The 21,965-nt window shown below is 44.9% G+C and overlaps 1 protein-coding gene across 3 annotated transcripts in view; it reads right to left on the bottom strand.

Annotated features, from left to right (window-relative positions):
* The window catches only part of LOC107109495, a 73,760-nt gene that overhangs the window by 10,001 nt on the left and 41,794 nt on the right, over positions 1-21,965 (bottom strand). Inside the window, exon 4 of one of the 3 annotated variants that reach the window (XM_015410140.1) lies at positions 12,528-12,581. The exons of 1 other annotated variant lie outside the window; for it this stretch is intronic. In XM_015410140.1, coding sequence (XP_015265626.1) covers positions 12,528-12,581 — 54 coding nt within the window. Of the gene's footprint in view, positions 1-12,504; positions 12,582-21,965 lie in introns of all 3 variants that reach the window. One more of the 3 variants, XM_015410141.1, reaches the window with a different exon arrangement.

The raw sequence follows: 21,965 nt of genomic DNA, 5'->3' as shown, positions 1-21,965 counted from the left end.
CCTCCTGCCAGAGATGGTAGGAAATGTTGCTCTTTTGATGGATAGTCATTGTAGAGTGAGTGCCACTGGCCTAAAGAACAAATTCTCAGACCCCCACAGGCCAGACATTCTCAAGGCAACAAGAGGCGCTTTTGTTTGTTTGTTTTTAAAGGATTGCCTGTTACAACTCTAAAGGCTAGAGCAGAGTTATGCCTCTTGATTGAAATCCCCCAGGAAGCAGGTATGAAAAGAACATGGGGTAATCGGTCTAACATACTGGTCACAAAGGTCCTGAAAACCTGGAATACTAAAGGCCACCAGTTGGATCTAAATCCGGCCGATCTCCAATTTGCCCTATTTGGGCAAATTCCTTGAGAGAGCCACGGTGATTCAGCTGCAGAGCTTTATGGATGACACTTCCATGCTAGATCCATTCCAGTCCGACTTTCGGCCAGGCCATGGGACGGAGATGGCACTGGTCGCCCTCAAAGATGACCTCCGGAGGCACCTGGATCGAGGCGGCATGGCGGCACTGTTGTTGTTGGACCTGTTGGCGGCATTCGACATGGTCGACCATCAGTTGCTGATCCACTGCCTCGCTGACAATGGGAGACAATGGGATTCAGGGGCTTGCCTTACAATGGCTCGTCTCCTTTCTCCAAGGTCGGGGACAGAGGGTGGTGGTTGGGGAACAGACATCCAAGAGGTACCCGCTGGTGTGTGGGGTCCCTCAAGGGGTGGTGTTATCCCCGATGTTATTTAACATCTACATGCGTCCCCTCGCCCAGATTGCCTGGAGGCATAGGCTAGGGTGCCATCAATACACCGATGACACCCAGCTATATCTGTTGTTGGGCAGTCAGTCCGACTCTACCCCAGATGACCTGGAGCGGGCGCTTCAGGACGTGGCGGGCTGGCTTAGACTGAGCCGATTTAAATTGAATCCAAAGAAGACGGAGGCCCTGTGCCTGAGTCGGAGCGGCTCAGGAGTAGGGATCCCATTACCGACCTTCGATGGGGCACCTTGGGTGCCAGCGCCGAAGTTTGGGTGTGCTCCTGGATGCCTATTTAACAATGGAGGCCCAGGTAGCAGCCACTGCCAAGTCAGCCTTTTACCCTCTGCGGCTGATTAGGCAGTTTGTTCCTTTTCTTGAACGCAATGACCTGGTAACAGTGATCCATGCTATGGGCACCTCAAGATTAGACTGCTGCAACACTCTCTACATGGCGCTGCCCTTGTCTCAAATCCAATAGCATACCAATTCGTTTCAAGGTGCTGGTTTAAAGACCTTTAAAGCCCTATATGGTCGGGGGCCTGCCTACCTGAGGGACCACCTTTCCCCATATGTGTCCCAGAGAGCACGGAGGTCAGGGATGCAAGATTGCCTGACTCTCCCTTGCCCAAAAGACGTCAGACTGGCCATCACGAGGGCCAGGGCTTTTTCAGTGGCAGCTCCACACTGGTGGAATGAGCTCCCGGAGGACATTAGGGCCCTGCGGGACCTTTTACAATTCTGCAGGGCCTGTAAAACGGAGCTCTTCCACCAGGCCTTCGATTAGGAACCACCACTGATGAATGTACCATCGTAAGTAGAATATGACACGGCCCTGTTACAATGTCGGATGGTCTTTTCTAACTGGATCGTGTATAGGAAAGCGGCGCCATCTGTTTGTACTAGCACTTTATGTAATTGTTTTATTATGCATTTTATAGTATTTATTGATCGTACTGTATTTCGACATCTGTAAGATACCTTGAGCCAGTTTGTACTGGCAAGGCGGGGTACAAATTGGAAGTAAATAAATAAATAAATAAATAGTATAAGATGATTTAAAGCATTTTTATTGGTTGACTGATTTTTGCCCTGCCTTTCTCCTGTACAGCAAGACCCAAGGTGGCTTACAGTAAAAATCACTTTTAGACAACTCTACCACACAACAGACAGCACCCAAAATGTCATGTGATAGGGATCAAGCGAGTCAGTCATCCCTCGCCCCAAAAAAGTTCTTTCACGGCCTCAGGAACGGAGGCAGGCAGGGCCATTTATGTTAAGGAGTAAAAAAGTTAAAGGGTAATGTTATATGTGAAGTGTTAGAGGGTAAAACAAAAAAGATGAGGGACTGTTAAGGATTACTTGATGGTGGTTTCCCTGACCTCACATAGTTCACACCCAACATGCTCACTTAAGATAATACATAGAGTGCCCTGACTTGGATAGCCCAGGCAAGCCTAATCTCGCCAGATCTCAGAAGCTAAGCAGGGTCAACTCTGGCAAGTACTTGGATGGGAGGCTCCTTGAAATACCAGAGGCAGGAGGTGGGGGCAGGCTTTATTCAGCCACCTCTCTGAATATCCTCCAGGCTGCCAGTGGGGGTCAGTCACTAGAGGTCACCAAGACTTCTAGGTGCATACACATATGCAAATAAAAATACAAAAAAAAAAAAAGATAATGCATAGGGTATCATGCATTAGCTTTTTAGTTTTCATAAGCAAATGTGTCTGGCCTGAGGTGCTTGAAGTCAGATAGACAACCACCTCTTCTTAATGAATTTCTTGTGAGCACTTTCAAACACAAAACTCTGCATAACTGTGATTGCAGCAGAGCTGTAACAAGGATAAGGCAAATGTGGCACTTGCCTTGGGCACACAAAGCGGAGGGCACAGAAAAAGTATATCATGATTAAAATAAACGTATCGTTATCATTCTTGTTGTTAATGTATTTTATTACTATTATTATTGTTTTACTTTTTTTACCAAAATAACTACTGCAGAAGAATAGGGGAGTGCGATTTTATACTCTTGCCTTGGGCGCAAATCAGCTAGGTATGGCTCTGGATCACAGACTGTAGATTTAGGGTACAGCCTGATATGACAGCCTTCTTAAAATGCTCCAGAGGGGTAGCCATGTTAATCCGCCACAGCAAAATAAATCAAAAGTCCAGTGACACCTTAAAGACTAATAGCATTTATTTCAATACAAGTTTTCACAAGACACGGCTCACTTCTTCAGATATGTGAAGAGGAAATAATCATATTGGGAATTCTTCTAGAGGAAAGGTGGAGGGACAGTTCAGGCAGGTTAGGTGTGAATCCCATCATAAATCATCTCACTTAGTAGTTATGCATAAGGGATGGTGAGAGAGGTCAGAGGCTTGAACAGATAAGCAATAATGATGAAGTAGGATAAACAGTTACAGTGGTGTTGGTACAAGGTTACGGTATGATAAAACAAGAACAGCCAATTAATTTTTTTTAAAGCAGCTCCTTTAATAGCCTGTAGAGCTATTAAAGATTATTGTAAGGAAATGCAAGTCTCTGTTTAAGCCAGGATGACATGTGGCATTTAGCTTCTTGATGTGTCCTAACTGAGAACTTTCATATTGCTTATTCCATGTGATTTTTTAATTTTATTTTTTGGTAGAGCAGTGACTTTCAGTTCTGCAATGGTATGTCCGGGGAAATTAAAATGCTCTCCCGCAGGTTTATGGATGTTCAGATTTCTTACATCTGATTTGCATCCATTGGTTCTTTCATACAGAGACTCACACTGTTGTCTAATGTAGACAGTAGAAGGCTTTATTGGCACATGATGGTATATATTAAACTGAATGATGTACAAGTGATCTGTGGTACACTGTTCCCTTTGCTAGAAAGTGCGTGTGATGGAGCATGCCATCATTAACCTTCCAGCTGAGTTCTCCCTTCCCAACCCCAGCTTCTACAAAGCTTTCCCTGGACATGGTTTGACAGCAACTATGCAACAAAGTTGATGTTGTCCATGCAAAAAGGAAATCAACGCAGAAAAGCCACTGTATAAGAGGCCTTCTTTCTAGACAAAGAGAGGGCACATGCTGCAATTTCTTGATATATCATTTGGAATCATGTCTCCAATTCATCTGCATCTCTGATCTTCACCTAACCACTGCCAGGCTAGTTTCCTACCTGGTTAGCTCAGTCTCGAGTTTGGCATCCTAATGCCTTTCCCTCCACCAACTTTCAAGCAGTAGAAGAAAAGCCCAGATATGCTACCTAAGCTGAGGACAAGTCACAGCTCAGCTTCTTCTTTGTGTTATTGGAATGTTGCTAAAGGGTGGCTCCATTTGAGAAGGTCAATAAACATACCAATGTCCTCATAAAGGGGGGGGGCACAAAGCACAACTATATTTACAAAGTTGTCAAGTGGCCACTGGCAACTATACAAAGGGGCAACTGAACAATGTGTGATCTTCTCTGAAAAGTTCCAGAGAGACACATTATGCTGAGTGACCCACAATCAGGCATTACAGGAAATTCGCCAGATCTGGGTTTTCACTGAAAACTCAAGTTGGGGGGAGTGAAAGACTTTTTCTTCCTGGCACAGTGCTTGCATTAATAAATGCTTTCACTGCCCTATGATGTAAAGCCCAGAGGATAAGCATGTGAAATGTAGAGAAGGGGGCCATTTGTAATGCATTTCATCAGCAGAACTTTACTGGCATAGGTTTCTATTGAGAAGTCATTTGTGCAGAGAACTGTCCTTTTTTTTAACTTGAGAGGGAGGCTCCATTTGCTTGTCCTTCTGCAGTTATGGGGCTGGGGTGGGGTTGGCTGGAACTGTACTTTGACTACAGTGAGAGCATTTTACTTCTTGTCTTGCTACTAGTTGGTGGGGGTTTGTTTGTTTGTTCGGGTGGGGGTTATTTCAAAAGTAGATGCTCACACAGTGGAACAGCTGGTTGAAGTAGCTGGTAGGTGTGCGCAGCCCCCCCCCCCCCTTGCCAAAAGCATTTAAAGGGACTCTAAATGTTTTTGGCAAGAAGTGGGGGGGGCTCGGTCCCCAACGTGATTATATCACTTCTGCATGATGTCATCATGTTGAGGACGTCCCCACCCCATCCAGTAACGCCCCCCAAAGTCCCCTGCTGGGGACTTGGAAGGACCGGGCAACCCTAACCCCACACTATGGTGCATTTTGCTTGCCAGAGCCGCCCAACTCTCAGACAAGGATTTTTGAGAAAGGCAGGCTGCCTGGAGAAGGTAGGGAAGATCCTCTCCACCACCTCCTTCATAGATCCAGTGGAAACAACCACTGAAGTGTACAGAAGAATTTAATTTCATTGCTTGCAACTTCCTAGTTTTGCTCCTCCCCTTTTATGGTAAGTTCATATGCCCTCCCAAACAAAGAGAGCCTGGACAGTCAAGCCAAAAACACAACAGCAGCTGTTGGCATCCTGAACAGCCCAAGGGGAGATTCACAGATTTAGGTCAGAGACAGGGGCGCAGCCAGAAAACTTTGGTTGGTGGGGCATTGGGAAATCCTGTGGGGTGGGGAAGAAGGGGAGAGGAGGGGAGTCGGGGAGAAAGAGAGATTCTGTTGGCAGGCAGGTGAAGAAGAGAAGGGTTTTTCCTTGCCTTACCTAGCGCATACTCACCGAGTATTAGTTGCGTCGGCTGGCTCTCCTTCTGCCCGGCCAGGCAACAGGGCAGCGAGCAAGCGGATGAGGCAGGCAGACCTTGCTGCAGTCATGTGACCCAGCCATGTGCTGATGCCAGCACATGACCCGGTCACATGACGGCAGTGAGGCCTGCCTGCCTCATCTGCCCACTCACTCAACCTGGGAGATGAGGATGAGAAGGTGAAGGAGAAGACTGGATTTACACCCCTGCTCTTCACTCGGAGTTTCAGAGCAGCTTACAAACTCCATTCCCTTCCCTTCTCCACAACAGACACCCTGTGAAGTAGGTGGGGCTGAGAGAGCTCTTTCGCAAACTGCTCTTTCAAGAACAGCTCTGACAGAACTATGGCTTGCCCAAGGTCATCCAGCAGGTGCAAGTGAAGGAGTGGGGAATCAAGCCCAGTTCTCCCAGATTAGAGTCCGCGCACTTAACCACTACACCAAACTGGCTCTCAGAGAGAAGGAGAGCTGGTGGGCTGGTGCGATTAATACTAGGCAAATATGCACTCCGTGCTACTTTAGCAGCAGGCCTTGCCCACACACTACTGTAGCACAGAGCACATATTCCTCCAATTATTAATTGCACAGGCTGGCCGGCTGGCTCGCCTTCTCCTGTAGTGGCTGAGGCAAACGAGTGCGGCCAGCAGGTAAAGGCAGGGGCAGCAGGAGTTGTAGGACGTGGGCCACGAGTGATGGGGCACATGCCCCTAAGTGCCCCATCGTGGCTACACCCCTGGTCAGAGGACAGGCCATAGTACTGGGCTGGCAGTAAGACAATTCAGATGAAAAGGACCAAATCCTGGCTGCCTAATACTGAAGTCTGAAAGCTCTCAAACTAGCAAATTAGGACAGGACCATTTAACCTATCAACGACCCGGGCTAAGGGTGAGCCTAGTCAACTAACCTTATTACAATGTAGATAAAACTAATTAAAGAGGGTTTCCTCTACTCTTTTTTCCACTGCCTACAGGTGCCAGTTTGAAATTCTCCTGCAGTTCCACTGAAATCAAAGAGCATTCAACCAATACAAGCGTGCATAGCTACAAAAGGCGACCTGACGGGGTACATACCCTTTTAAGACTTGCAGTCTTTATGCCTAATGCAAATCAGCCTCTTCTAGCCTTGGGATCTATAAAGCATGGAATGAATGAGTGCCTTATGGAGTCAATGTGCAGTGTGTGTGTGTGGATGTGCCTGCACAGAACGCCCTGTAATTTGCATTAGCTCCAGGCAGTGCAATTCCGCACAGCTAAGCAATCTAGACAGACAATATTACCCATTTAGAAAGAACTTAAAAAAATTAAAAAGAGAGAACAAAGTGCATCTTGGTATAGCCTGGGTTGTTGGCACTAGTTCTACACGTGCCAGGCCAAAGCACTTGCCTGGGGACAAACCGCTTTACTGGCAAAGGCCAAGACTCAGACTCACAGGGTATCATACAGCAAAAATATTCATAAAAATAGGAGCCAGATTCCCACATAATTCACAAAGGAGATCTGCTGACGCACTGGCTATGGAAAGCAAAGCAATGACCTCCCTATCATTAGATACATCGCAGCCTGGCTTTTTCAAAGTTCATCTGAAGAACACATGATCCTACTAGCAGTACTGTCCTTCTACCTCATTTGTGCTGTATGAATGTTAAAAATATGTTAATGAATAAAGCGGTACCACATTTCTCAAAAAAAAACGCCCAGGCACATGTAGGTAAACAGAAAGAGTAAAAAAGGATATTCAAGCTGAGGGAGTAGAGTGTTAAACCACAGAAATCTAGTTGCAACTTAGCCACAGAAATAGGCCAAGAAAATCATTTATCTGATTGAGACAGAGCAATACGGGGGCCCCAAATACCTGAACCTTCTATCAAGCAGCTTCTGGCAGCGATATCTTTCAGAAGAAACCTAAGGACACCGAAAAACAGGCAACTGGATTGTTCAAGCGCAGTTTCTCAAACTGGGGTCTACAAGTAATGCCCAGCCATCTTGTCAGAAGAGAGACTAACCACCTTCCTGGGATGGGTGAGCAGGAATAGAAGATCCATTTGTCTTTACGGTGCTGCTGACTGCAGAAGGTAGGGGCAGCATCAAGGTGGAAATGGCTGGGATGGTGACCAAGGCAGATGTAGTGGCCTCTAACCTGTCAAGAAGGCCCTGGGTCTAATGAAAGGATAGAGGCCTCCCCATGTGTGGCTTACTGTATGCCCTTCTTCATCTGCCCAGGCAAAGAGCCAGCAGGGATGAAGAAGTAAAGGAACAAAGATATGGCCACTAACTCCCTTCCTCTGCTTTTAATAAAGTAAAGAGGCTGTCCAGCATGTGCTGGGTGCCAGGAAGAGAAAAGCAGAGTACATAGTGGAACTATTTAACAAAAATTAAATCGTTACTAAAGTTAGAGAAACAGCGGTTTAGAGCGGGAACGGCCTTTTATAATCAGAGCCAAAATGCATCAAAGTTCAGAGCAAAAGATCACCAAAGAACCAGTATAAAAGAGCCTATTTGCATAACTGAAACAGTTCCACTTAACATTACTGATAAGTGACCTGCTGATTAATAATCCATGAAGTTTCTGCAGCCAAAGCACTGGTTGTTGTGAGCTCTGTACTAGAAACCAACATACACCAGATCTCACAATAAGTACCAAATATACACAGGAACACCCCACAAGATTGTTTTAGTGCACTGCCCTAAATTTGCATTGTGGGTCACATTTGGATTAGTAGCAAGTGTTTAAGGCTCTCATTTCCCTTTCTGTAAAGCATCTCTAGGAAGCTCTTTCGTCCCTTTTTTTGCCTGCCATTCCCTTTAAAGGTAAAGGTTCCCTTGCTCGAAAGCCAGTCGAGTCCAACTGTAGGGTTGCAGTGCTCATCTCCGTTTCAAAGCTGAAGAGCCAGCGCTGTCCGAAGATGTTTCCGTGGTCATGTGGCCGGCATGACTAAACACCAAGGCGCACGGAACGCTGTTTCCTTCCCACCAAAGTGGTACCTATTTATCTACTTGCAATTTCTTGCTTTCGAACTGCTAGGTTGGCAGGAGGCCATTCCCTTTACATACCAGTTATTCTACCATCCCACCTACCCCTCCAAAATATCTTAAAGGTTTTTTAAGAGCCATATTTGGTTCTGCACAGAGTCACATTTGGCTTTAGAGCCAGATTACAGACCCCTAGTTTAGAGTACTAGGGAATTCCACACTCAGTCCATGCAGCTATATTCAGAAAGAAGCACCTTTGGCTATCCCTTGACCAGTCTACGGATGCTTTTGGAAAATGGATTACTATCTCAAGAGGACAAAATACTTTGTAATGAGCAAGATGGGGGAATGAAGCTTCAGTGGAGAAGTATCAGTTTGCATCAACTCTTGTCCCAAACTGACAAGGGCATTGAGATGGTGCTTTCTAGTACTTCCCTCCTCAAGTCTGTCCAACGTCCTTGCCTAATTTCTCATTCTGCACACTTAAGTCACTACATACTGGTTCAATTAACTTTGTTCTTTCTGCTCAAACTCCAGCATTCACACAAATTTCACTACTCAGTCCAACAACTTCACCTGTTCTCCAGTGCTGCCTCATAAGCCTAGCTAGCACACTTGGAACACCCAAACTATATTGACTGACCCCCTCACATTTTCAAGCCCTTCCCTTTCTCTTTCACAAACCTTCCTTTAGCCTTATTCCTTATTACCATAAACAAACTAAGACTACTGTACCCTCAACTGAATTTGTTCTTTTCCTCCTTTCGTCTTCTGTCCAGCTGCTTTTTTCTTGGTATAGTACCTAAAGAAGCATTACTAAAGAGAGATACCCCTAACCTACGTGGACACTGTGCTTATCTGTGTAATGGGGACCATTACACACACTACAAAATACAGCCCATGCTTTCAATGTTACACAACAGTTTCCTGGTTCCTGACAATGTGCTTCAATCAGCATACTGATAAAGTAATACACATTCTCCTCTCAAGATCTCTATGTCCTGACCGCAAATTTGTTCTTACTTCTTTTTTCTACAGTTGTGACCATGAACAATGTTATGACAATGATGTGACAATAAGCAAGGATTTTCATTCGTTTTAATTAATGTTAGCTGCCTCAGTTTCTTCAAATGAACTTCAGGACCAAATTGTAGGAAGGCACTGAGAAAATATGATTAAAAATCTTGTCATCTCACGCAGCTTCCACCAATGGGGCCTTAAAAGAGGACAGCCATTGCACTTGATTGAGTTTATTTACTTCATTTTTACCCTGCCTTTCTCCACAATTGAGACCCAAGTGGCTTACATCAGACTTTACGGTTCCATTTTATCCTCACAACAATCCTATGAGACAGGTTAGGCTGACAGTTCATCACTAGCCCAAGGTGACACAGCAAGGTTGCATGGGAGAGTGAGAATTCTAACTTTCCAGAGGATTTTTGCCATTGACTTCAATGGCCCCATTGGATATAATGGACCCGAATCTTTTGGGTTTCCTGGAAATTATCGGATATTTATGCTTTACCAGTATAGATATTCGGTTTTTTTCGGGTTTCCAAAAAAAATTCGGGTTCAATAAATCCGAATTTTACTGAATTTTTTTTGCACACCCCTACTCCTCAGACCTATATTGCTCCATAACACGATACACTATACTCACTCAGTACTATGTAAACCTTTGCTGAATAGGTTAAGCCTCATAGCCCTCCCTGCCCTCTACAATGAAAGAACTCCCTGTTTTCAGAAGAAGAAATTTCAGCAATATGCTGTAGTGATGGCTTTTCAGGCTACAGAAACCAGAGATAAAGCAAGGAAGTCATTCTAGGGCTCTGGGCCAAATCCCCAGGAGCTCAGAGGACTGAAGAAATAAGGGAAAGAAGGTTATGATCTGATTCCAACCCGTATTTCGTAACACATTTGCATTACAAAGAATCTACCACAATTAGGTGGTCAATTATGCAGTGCATCATTTCTAGGGAATTAGTTATCCATACCATCTGGTCTGAAGCTCACACCCAAAGCCTCTGCACATGTGTAAGTGTACCTTCATCATTGTGCCAGAGCTTATCCCTTCAAACATGGAGCCATTGGAACTACCTGCCACAAATCAAGCCCTATAATCATGCTAATAATATATAACCCATCATTTCTCTTTCTGTCTGAAGTAATGTGAGCCCTTGAGTGTTGGTGGGAAGGTGTTGGTCTGATACAGATATACAGAAGAGAGCCCAGCTATCATTATTTTGGGATCTTGTATACAGTGGGCCCTCAAGATCATAGAGCTAGAACAGCAGATAATTGACAGGGATAACAAGAGCATAGCTGTGGCCTAAATAGACACTGGTCCCCCATGTTAAGTCACAGACCACCCTAGGAAAGAAGCAGCTTTGTGAGTTCAGTACTGCTGACAACCAGATAGCTGTAGGTGATTTTTTAACATTTTCTACTATGTTGATTTTATATTATTAATAGAACATATTAGAAGCTACTTTACTGGAGGGTGGGCCTGTATTTTTTTAAAACCAATCCTGAAGATCCAGTTCTTAGAAGGAAGGACTAGGTAGTTTGAAATAAAAATTACACCCACTTCATGAGTGCAGATGTACCACAGGGGCAACCTACAATCAAAACAACAGAATAGTGCAATATATACATGAGCCTAAAGATGGCTGCATATTTCTGTGGCCTCCAAAGATGCTTTCAGGTGTCACAGCCAATAGTAGACAGGCAGACAAGCAAAAAGGTGTCTGTCTTGCTTCCACTTCCACAGCCAACAACATCAAACAGAACGCAAACGTAATCAGAATTGGGACCCTGCCTAGCTGGTACTTCCTTTTTCAAAAACACAGGGAAGATGTGGCATGGCAGTTACCTAGGAGCAAGGAGACCTGGGTTCAAATTCCTTCTCCTCCATGAAGCTTACTGGGTGACCTTAGGAAACCAGTCTGTCTCAAACTAACCTACTTCCCAGGGCTATTGCAAGGATGAAATGGAGGATGGGAGGATCAGGTATGTAGCTCTGAATACTTTAGGAAAAGGACAGAATAAAAATGTACATATTAATGTTGATACTCAGACAGCATCACATATAGAGGACCACCATCCTTTATCCTATTTCTGTGTATAAAACTTATGTAGATTTCCAGGAGGACACAGAATACCGTATCAGGAGCATGTTATATGTTTTAACTAGGATTTACAACTCAAACTGTAGGTATTTAATGGCTGAACACAATCACTATAACATAAGCAGCTTTACTGTTGTGTCAGAAGAACTGTTAAGAAAAAATAAAACAAATCAAGTGGGACATTTTGAAAACAAAGTTGCAGTTGTCTATTCTAGCCTGCAGTTTCCTTGGTCCTTTCTCATCTCATCCTCACTTCCCATCTGAGAAAACTGCCTTCTCTTAAAAGTGACACAGTGTCTAGAGAATACCTCTTGTATTACAGGAGCCATTCTAACATTGCAGACCTTGTGTTCCTGTGTTTTTTAAGCCTGTTTACTGGCCACACGGCTATCAAAGAATACTGTACTTCAAAAATGCTTTGGTCTCTACAGGGCTTTAGTAACGGGACAAAAATGCTCTATACGATTTATCAAAGGGGAATCACTGGCAAGGGAGTTGTGCTACAAAGCACAGGGCTTTAAAAAACAACAACAACAGTGGCATGGGCGTGTGTAAGGTGTTGACAGACATAGTTAGAACAAAGAAAAAAGGCCAAATGGATCCACATGAAAACCCTCTTATACAGAGGCCTTTCCAGCTCTCTTCTCTGGGTATCTCAGCTGTATCCTGCATAGTTATCTTCAGTGCCCACCGTCCAAGAGTTTACAACTGAATTTCTCTCTACTTAAGAGTAGTATTTTTTTTCTTCCATCTCTACCTGTGAACCTCATGTGAATCATCAACCTACATGAGTCCTTACTAATAAAGACTAAAGTGCCACACAAGACACTTTGTGGCTATTCCTACATATTCTTGAAGAATACTCTCAGATGAAATGGTCAAACTCCAGCATTTAACCTAACTGTCTTGAAGAATACTCTCAGATGAAATGGTCCACTACCCAGGACATCAGCCAAGAGAGACAACTTGATTTACCAAAGAGGTAACCCACCAGAAAATGCAGGGCAAACTTACACGGATTTTGATCACTCGTGACTTTGCTCCACAGCTTTTCTTAAATAGCATCTTCTGAAACAAAAAGAAAATCCCAGGGTTAAGAACCAGTAGTACAGAAAGGGAATTCATGCAAGATGCAACAGTATGGTTGCATCATTTTTTGAAGTGCTAAGTAAGCCTAAGTAGCTTGCTTCTTTGTTAAAGATGATAGAAAAATATCATCTTTTGCAGAACTTTCCCCCACCACGAAGGTTTAAGCAACAGGAGAGCTGGCAATTCTACTTGGCAGTTTCTGGAAAGCTCATCACAGATGGCTAAGGAACAGAATTAACAGCGACACTCTGTTAATTGCAAGCTGACAGTGGCGGCTGTAGTACTTTGCAAAAGACTAAACGATTGGACCCTTTTCACAAGAGGGAGGCTCTTCTATCATAACCGTTTGCACCACTTTCTCTTGTTCCTTTAGGCCCAGTCCTCTTTCTTTACAGGCTGCACTCATAACACCGATTATCTAGTCTAATAAGCATATGGTCACATGTCTAAATTAATTACTTATTGATTTGAAGGAATGGGTAGAATATTAATCCTGAGAAATCTAGAGAAGCCAGGGAATCTGCACAATGTCTGAACAGCTCATGCAGCACAGTATTCCAAAAGCTAAACGTTCCAGCATGAAACAAAGCAGTTTACCATTTTGCAAACACCTCTGGTGCAAACACTGTTCCTCAGAACAGGTCTGCCCCCACCAAGCCTTACTTAGTTAGGTTTAAACTCACTCAGTGGCTTATGGGAACAAAGTCATAGCCAGTAACTGCCAGGTTGTCAAGACACTACCTCAAGCCACAATCAATTCCCTGCCCTTAAAATTACGAACTAACCAAGCAAGAAAACTTCATCCCAAAGAAAACAACAAAACTAACATAATCACAAACATTAAAATAGCCCCTAATTAAATCCAGACAGCATCCCAGAACTGATCATCACTTTAGATCAGATTTAATGATCATTTGGGACTCTTGTCTGTTGATTTTCACAGGCACGGTACTATAATTACGTGAACACATGCCTTCAAAGCAGAAAGGGCAGAAGGTAAACCAAGTCCTGGCAGTGGACCATTAGTTTCTTTTCAGCCACCTACCTATCTACCTACTGGACTAAGTGGTCCTTTGTCTGATCTAGTACGAACTATGTTCTTGAGAAAGAGGACAAATCAGGATGATTTAAATACAGTAGTTAACACACTGCTATAACGATGAAGATATCCTAAGTATGCTCTCCAGCGCTGCACTCCAGATTTGACCGTTTCAAATCAAACCCATGGCACGAGAGAATTCTAGCATTTCATTAAAAAAGAAAGAAACAAAGGAAGATGGAACTGACACACAAACCCCCTTCTACAAAGGTAAGGATGGCAGAACACATCTGATTCCTATTCTTGAGATCCGGGGTGAGGCGGAAGCAGGGGGGTAATCATGCTAAAAATAATTCTGAACTGATACTTCAAATGAACCTTTTCTTTGGTACAGACATTCTTGATGGCAGCTTTCATATTCTCCATGAGCTAGCCAACTTTCTAACTGCCTCCATTTCCTTTGCCTTTAATAGCAACCTGACATGTGGAAATTTAACAGGTCACACACACACACACAACCGGAAATCACGTCTCCAAGCCAAGAAAAAGGTTAGGGTTACTACATTTCTGCATGCCAGGCTGCTGCATATGACAGCTACCATCAGTTTATGTATCTAGGATGAGGTCTGTTTATCTGAAGTGTAGTTTCAAAATTCTGTGAAGGATTTTAACGCCATAATTTGCTGGCTGTATAAAACAATAAGCAGGGCAACCTAACTGACAGCCTTAACTCTTCGCATCTATCCCAGAGCAGTATTTTCTTTTAGTAAGGATTTACTACAAACGTGTCAAAATCCCTGCTTTGAATTCATCCTGCTAAGAGTAGGGCTGCCAATTTTTATAGGCTCTACTTCCTGACAGCAATTCGATCTGCGTACAAAAAGGCACATCATAATGGTATCGGATGACTACAGAGAACTTCACCTACTGCTTCTTGAAGCCCAGGCAGCTCTTAAAAGGCTTAGAGAGCAGAGCAGCCCTGGCCATGGACTTCCAACTTGAAATCAAAAGCATTCATCCCCAAAGCTCTGGGTTATAAAATGAATCTGAGTAAAGATTCACCTGATCTCATCAGATCTTGGAAGCTAAGCAGGGTTGGCCCTGGTTAGTACTTGGATGGGAGACCACCAAGGAAGTCCAGGGTTGCTACACAGAGGCAGGGAATGGCAAACTACCTCTGAATGCCTCTTGCCTTGAAAACCCTACAGGGGTTGCCATAGGTTGGCTGTGACTTGATGGCACTTTACACACACACACACACACACACACACACACACACACACACACAGAGATCCACCCGTGTGGGAAGACGGCAGCCTCAACCCACACAGAATGCAATTTCTTGAGAATTCCCATAGAAACAAATTTGGGCTTTGTTCCCAGCCCTGCTGCAAAAAGGGTATTATTAGGATGTTTATTGGGCAAGCTTTTAAAAGTCATCCTATCCCCCCCCCAAGCTCTGTGAGATTCTCTTGAAAAACATCCCCTTGCAAAAGAGAAAGAGTTGGACAAAAGGTCATCAAACCTTATACTTTTTTTTCACCTTTGCCACAAAACCACCCATGCCTTGAAACTCCTGCATGGCAACCGTGAATAGGGCAACTCTGAGAGCACAACACAGCTGTTTTAAATGGCTAGGGTCTTCATTCAGCCTTGAATGGAATTCTGTAAGTAGAAACTGAAGGAAGCAACAGCTCAGTTCCTGTTCTTTGGCAGGCAGCCAATGGTACCAGAAGAAAATGGTGATGGGTGAGAGGAATGGGTTAATATCCATTTGTCTTCTTCCAAGATTCTTAACTGCAGATGTGGAATGCACACCACCCAGGCTGGCCATATTGCCAAGCCCCCCACCCCTGGCATCCAAACTTGCCTAATTATGCAAATCAAATACATTAATTTGGGTATTTTCTCCCAGTTGCTCTTTCTCCTAACTTTTGTTTGCGGTGCCGGCTGCTAAGGCTAGGAGAGAGTCATCGTTATTGCCTGTTCTGTCTGCCTTTTTCCCCCTTAGAAACTGAGACAGCAGCCCCACCACATCAGAGGAAGAGATTTAATTTGGGTAATGTCAAGGATGCCAAGCATCACCATAGGCCCTCAGATAAAGATTCCTCCTGGGCCCTCTTTTCCCACCCAAGCATTATGTGAAAGTACACTGCATGATTTACCCAACTCCATGATCCTCTCAGGTGACCAGAGATGGAATGGCTCCAGAACAAACTAGGTTAAGCAGTAGCCAAATCACTCGCTCACAACTTTAATGCTAGCAGCTCACAAAGTAGAATTTTTGCTCACAAGACTCTACAGCTTAGAGAGAACATTGCTCCTGGGCCCTCTTTTCCCACCCAAGCATAATGTGAAAGTACACTGCATGATTTACCCAGCTCCATGATCCTCTCAGGTGACCAGAGATCCAGAAGTATCACCCCCCCTGCCCCATCTCTCTGCTCTACCCCCCCACACAGCCCTGTTCCTGCTTCTACAGCTGCAACAGTTCATGGCTTAGCACTGCTCCTCAATTATGTGGAAGCGGAGAGGGAAGCTATCCCACTTCCTCTGAACACAGCAGGCCAAGGCTCACTCAATGGAAGCAACAGTTGAGATCCAACCCTTTGTGTTAGTTTCAGGTTAATTTTAGTGAGATCTCCGTAATCACCACCCAATCCTCTGGATTGATATTTTAAATCAAATCTGATCTTCCAGCTCCACTCCAGATACTTGCAGCACCAGGGTGAGTTGTGAACAACCAGGCACACTTGCACCATCTTTGCAACAAATCCAGGTGACTATCCAAAAGAGTAATACAATAAAACACAAACAGCAGTGCTCAAAAACAGTGCTAACCCTGCTTGTAATCCCTCTTGAGACACGCACCCCATACACTCACGGTTTAAAGAGAACAGTATATTGAGCGCATTGGTGCAGTAGGCAACTTTTACCTTCACAGAGGCAGCCAAGCCAACCAATAGCTGCTGTAAGTAGAGGCTCAGAACTTATTGCATTGCGGATATAGAGGGAAATGTTTTTCCTGCAGCCTTCCATTTCAATTCAGGGATGGCATACATTAATATTTACCATCAGCTTAGACAGGAAGTCATGCTGTAGAACATTGGCAAGGATTCCTTACAGGAATATAAACCCTACTTGGACTTATCCTCTGTTTAAAGAGTGGCAAGTGGTTCTCTATTCCGCCCCTCCCTAATCCTGGCAAGATAAGGTTTATAACTTGTGGGGGAAAGGAAACCAGCAAAGAGGGGAACAGGTATTTTGCATATGCATGCATGTCTGTCAATGCTCACAAATGCCCCCAAAATTACAACCATTAAAGGTAAGTTCCACCCACATCAGTAATGCCTCTGTTTCTCCTACATAGCACCTCATAGAGGGGCCAGATGCAGCATGTCACTAGCAGGTCTGGGGGGAAAACAGTACAGAGACCAAACAACTAGCAGAAGAGCTGTAATGTCAACCCAGGTTAATTTATTCTCAATAGTCTAAATCAGGCATGTCCAACTTCGAACAGGTAGTGATCTATTTTTTCCGGCCAAAAGTGCCGGTGATCTACCACCATGAAAATAAAGTTTCAAATTAGTTTCAAATTAGATTTTAACCCACTAAAGTTGGGTTCCACCGCCTCCCCCAATTTATGATGATGCCAAAACCACACATGCAGTTTTAAAAGTAAAAATAAGAATTCATCATACTGGCGCCAATAATCAAATACCACCAAACAAAAAACCCCAAACACCTGTCCAGCAAACCAGGAGACCAAGTGGGGCTGGTGATCTACCTCTGACCCCTCCGCGATCTACTGGTAGATCACGATCTACCTGTTGGACATACCTGGTCTAAATAGTTTGCATACATGGTCTTGTCTCCACTGACATTATGACTTCCCACAGGGATGCAAAATGCAGGCACATCTCAAATGAGACCTAAGAAAGTCTAATGGCAATTGTCTGTAGGAAATAATGGCCCAGAAGTTGGTCAGATTCTTCAAGCCCAGTAAATTGCCCCACCTTACTTTTTAGGTCAGGGTGTGCTACATCTTTAGATCATCTTTCTCTAAAAGCTAATATTAATCAACTGTATCCGCCATACAGAGTTAGGGAATTCAGAGTTGCCTCACCAGGTGTAAGTCTGGTAAGGTGAAGTTTTCCCCATGATCACTATGCCAGGAAAGGCTTCACCTGATAAATTTCCTTTAAATAAAACAGACACTGATTTAGCAAATGCCCTGAAGAGGCTGGAACTTAAGGGATGCCACCTAGAAATCCAAGGGGAGCGGTGGCACAGAGGATTTATCCTCTGGTTAACATCTGAACTGAACAGAGCTGCTGTCAGTTCTAGCCCGCGCTGGTGTGAGTTACCAGCCTTGTCCCTAGCTCGCCGTCCACCCAGCGGTTCGAAAGCTTTGGCGAGTAGATAAAATGGGTACCACTCCTTAGAGAGGGTGGGCACACTAAACCCCCGTGGGGGAGGTGTTAGCTGGCGAATGGAAGGTCCAGCTCGGAAGCTCGGAAGCCTGGAAAAAAGATCTCTTCGGCATTAAGAAGCCTGTGATGGGCCAATCCGGCCAGGCGGTGGCAGTGTGGCACTACAACTCAAAGCAGTCCTGGAAGAACTGACATCATCCAGCCAAGCCGAAAGTGAATGCCGTCTGGAACACGCCTGAAGCTTACAGCTGAACAAAATCCCCGTCGGCTGCAAAAGTGTGCGATTTAAAGAATTATATGTTGTCCTCCCTTACCCTATGAATCATTATTAGTCCCGTGTGAAAACTTGAGTAACCGTAAATCGCTCAGAGCCAGCAGCTCTGCAGGATGAGCGATCAATAAATTGAAACGTATTATTACTAGTAGAAAATAGCAACTCTAATGCTATTAGAGTATGGGACCAGGAGACCCAGGTTCATACCCCCAATATACCACAGAAGTTTGCTGGATGAGGGAATGGAATCCAAATAATGGGGACAGGTTCAGATAGGGGCATTCTGCAGCACTGGGGAAACCCCTAGGTTTGCAAAACATAATGTGAAAAGTTAAAAATGAAAAATGGATGGGGGTTGGTGTTAAACCTTCCCCCAGAAGAGGAATGTTGTGTCTGCTTACACAGACAACATAAAGGAGAGTCTCCCTGGGTGAGAAGTGGGCAGAGGAGGAGGGGGCAGCAGGAGCCACTGCCGCCTGAGCCAGGCAGGGAGGAGGGGTGAGCTGGCGCCAACACCACATGAGTCAGGCAGGAGAGCAGAGGAGGGGCAGCCATTGTCCTTGCTACAATGTAAACCAGGCAGCCGTTGGCAGCAGCACTGAAGGGAGGGAGGCTGGCTGGCCAGCAAGTGGGGGGCTCAGCATGGGGTGGAGCCTGAGGACGGCAGGGTATGGGAAGGGGAGGGACTTCAATGGGGTCTAATGAGAAAAGGAGAAGAAGTCCACCTTCTAAAACACCCATTTTCTCCAGGTGAACTAATCTCTGCCGCCTGGAGATCAGCTGTTATCCCAGGAGATCTCCAGCCACCACCTGGAGGCTGGCAACCTGAATGAAGATGGAAGAATGACATTCTCTCCCCCCCCCCCAATCTTTGAGGGTCCCCCACTTGTAGAATAAATAATCTCATAAGGTAAAGAAAGCACACAGAATGGCCCCTTTCGTCCCCCTCTGTTCAGTTTCCCCTCAAACGTCTTTGGCACACTAGATTTATCCAGGCAGTCTTGGCTGTAGCCATACACAAGCAAGGTGCCTCCTGGTTTAAGGGCCAAACTACACGTTCAGGTTTTTAACAAGTTTGGTCCATGTTCCCAGTCCGTGGGAAATTGCTTTTACAAATAAAGGAGAGCCTGAACAGGCTCAGAACGCAGCAGCAGAGTTGATTTTATATCCCACTTTTCTCCACCAGAGTCTCAAAGAGGCTTACAATCGCCTTCCCCTCCTCTCCCCACAACAGACACCCTGTGAGGTAGGTGGGGCTGAGAGAGCTCTGAGGGAAACTGTGACTGACCCAAGGTCACCCAGCTGGCTTCATGTGAAGGAGTGGGGAATCAAACCTGGTTCTCCAGATAAGAGTCCACCACTCTTGACCATTACATCACAGCTGGCTGAACACGGCTGTGGGAGGAAGGGGCTCCTGCATCCACCCCCAAACTATTTCCCCCCACACAGAAACAGCGCTGGGGAGAGTTATTTCCCCATTTTTGCTGCTTCACATGGAGCATTTTGTGCACATGGAACAGCAAAACAAGGAAAGCGTTACAGCATGGGGGAGAGGCAAGAGCCCTTCCCCCACCCCCACCCCGCAGCAGCATTTCAAGCCCATTTGGGCTCTCCTTTACTGTTTTAAAATCCATTCCCCACAGTTGCTGTGTAGCTGCAGGGAATTCAAGTTGGCTCTGCTAAAAACCCAAATGTGTAGCTAGGCCCTAAAAGTTCCCATTTTGTACTCAATGCTAATGCTTCTGTCTTTCCATCTCCACTGATGCCACTTGGATCCAAGAGGCAGCGTCAACAACTGCACAGTCAGTTTGTGGTGCCTGAACACTGGTAAGATTCTTGCTGCCCTTCCTCTGGGTCCATGTTAGGATGAGGGTTGTCAGGACAGAGCCAGATGGGAGGGATTCCAGGAGGAACAGACAAGCCTAGAGCAGCAGTTCTATGCACAATTTCTTAAGACAAAGTCTCACGGAATGCCATACAATTGATGTCACAGAAGCAAACAGAAGATTGTGCTTTACTTAGCAGGGACTTTTCTGAGGCCTGTGAGGCTGGATCATAAATCTGTCAACAGAGCAGGCTCTCCCCTCTGAAACTGCATTACTTTTCTGTTTCTACTCGGCCTGGAGGATAACCAAGAGCAGCTGGTGCTGCAGCCATTCATTTCTACTGTGAGGTGTCAGGAAGTCAGACTGAAATGTATTGGGAGTTGACAGCAGTTTTGTATCTTGAAACAAACAGATGTCATTTTCGCTACCCAAATGACTTGCTGCTCTGCCCCAAGACACACTCTTCAATTGCACGACTTTATTGGGCTAAACCCAAATACATTAAGGAAGGCCTTGATCAAGCACATGACCCTGCACCCCTCTCCCTAAGCACTGGTTCAGTATCCAAGCTGAATGTTACCTTACTGATTATTAGCAAAGGAAAACCTGCAGCTGCCTAGCAACCCCAAAGAGACATTTCCAAGGTAGCCTATCCTCTCTAGAGCACTCTTGGACCTGTTCGCTCAGGGAAGAGAGACTGTAGCGAATATGTACTACAGACAGCATGCGCAAAATGCAGCACTTCAAATGTGGCACAGTAGTTCTGGGATGTAGATGTGGGTCAGGCATTCAGGCCAGGTCCCAGCTCAATCAGAAGTTACTGGGAAGGCCCTGAACAAGATGGACCCCAAGTACGAGTTTAAGCTAATTAGAAACAACAGATGCAGTGCTACTTTTAGGACTGTCCATTTTTTTTTCTGGCAAGGCTCTCCTTTAACAGGTACATAAAAAACCAGAAAGGCTTTCCTGGCATGGAAAAATTCCACGTCTCAAATTTCTACCATGTAAAAAACATTGGGGAATTTCACATTACTCAGTTTCACCCGGTTTCAAGCCGGTAATGATCCGTTTTGAAGTGAACCGGTGTAACAGGCCGGATTAACCCCCCGGCCAGAGTAACCCCGGGGTTACTCTGGCCTAGGCTAGAATAACCCCGGGTTAATCTGGCCGGCTGTAACAGGCCAGATTCACCCCCTGGCCAGAGTAACACCGGGGTTACTCTGGCCTAGGCTAGAATAAGCCCCCCAGGCCAGATTAACCCCCCAGGCCTGCTTTCTGGGGCTGTTGTCTTTTCCTACTAAGAGAGATACTTCCCCAATAACCAGAGAGAACCACCTTCTGTTGCCAGAGGCGCTGCCTTTTACTCTTGGGAAGCCTCAATACCGAGGGCACCCCACTTATAATCTGCAGTCAACAACAGAGCATGCACTTTATCTTGGAAACAAGCATGATCATTTTGATGTTGTCATTAGTGTTTAGCTTTGAATAATTATATCTCTGTGGGTACTTGGTAGCTATCAAAGTAGAAGTTTCAGGATGTTATGACTTATATTACATTATGGACAGCTAAGTTAAGTGAACATCAAGTCTAATGTTTTTACTGTTGGTTTTTTTCCTGGTTGAAGTAATGAAATTCTATGTGTGCAGAGTTCTAAGACTGAAGTCAATCAGCTTTCTCATGTGACTTACCTGTCTGTCTCTGCTCTACCATTTCTTTCTTTCTTTCTTTCTTTCTTTCTTTCTTTCTTTCTTTCTTTCTTTCTTTCTTTCTTTCTTTCTTTCTTTCTTTCT

The sequence above is a fragment of the Gekko japonicus genome, unplaced genomic scaffold, assembly GCF_001447785.1.
Source record: "Gekko japonicus isolate JY-2015 unplaced genomic scaffold, Gekko_japonicus_V1.1 scaffold566, whole genome shotgun sequence".
NCBI classification, from domain to species: domain Eukaryota; kingdom Metazoa; phylum Chordata; class Lepidosauria; order Squamata; family Gekkonidae; genus Gekko; species Gekko japonicus.
Note: the sequence above shows the minus strand (reverse complement) of the source record. Positions and strands in the feature narration are given on the sequence as shown.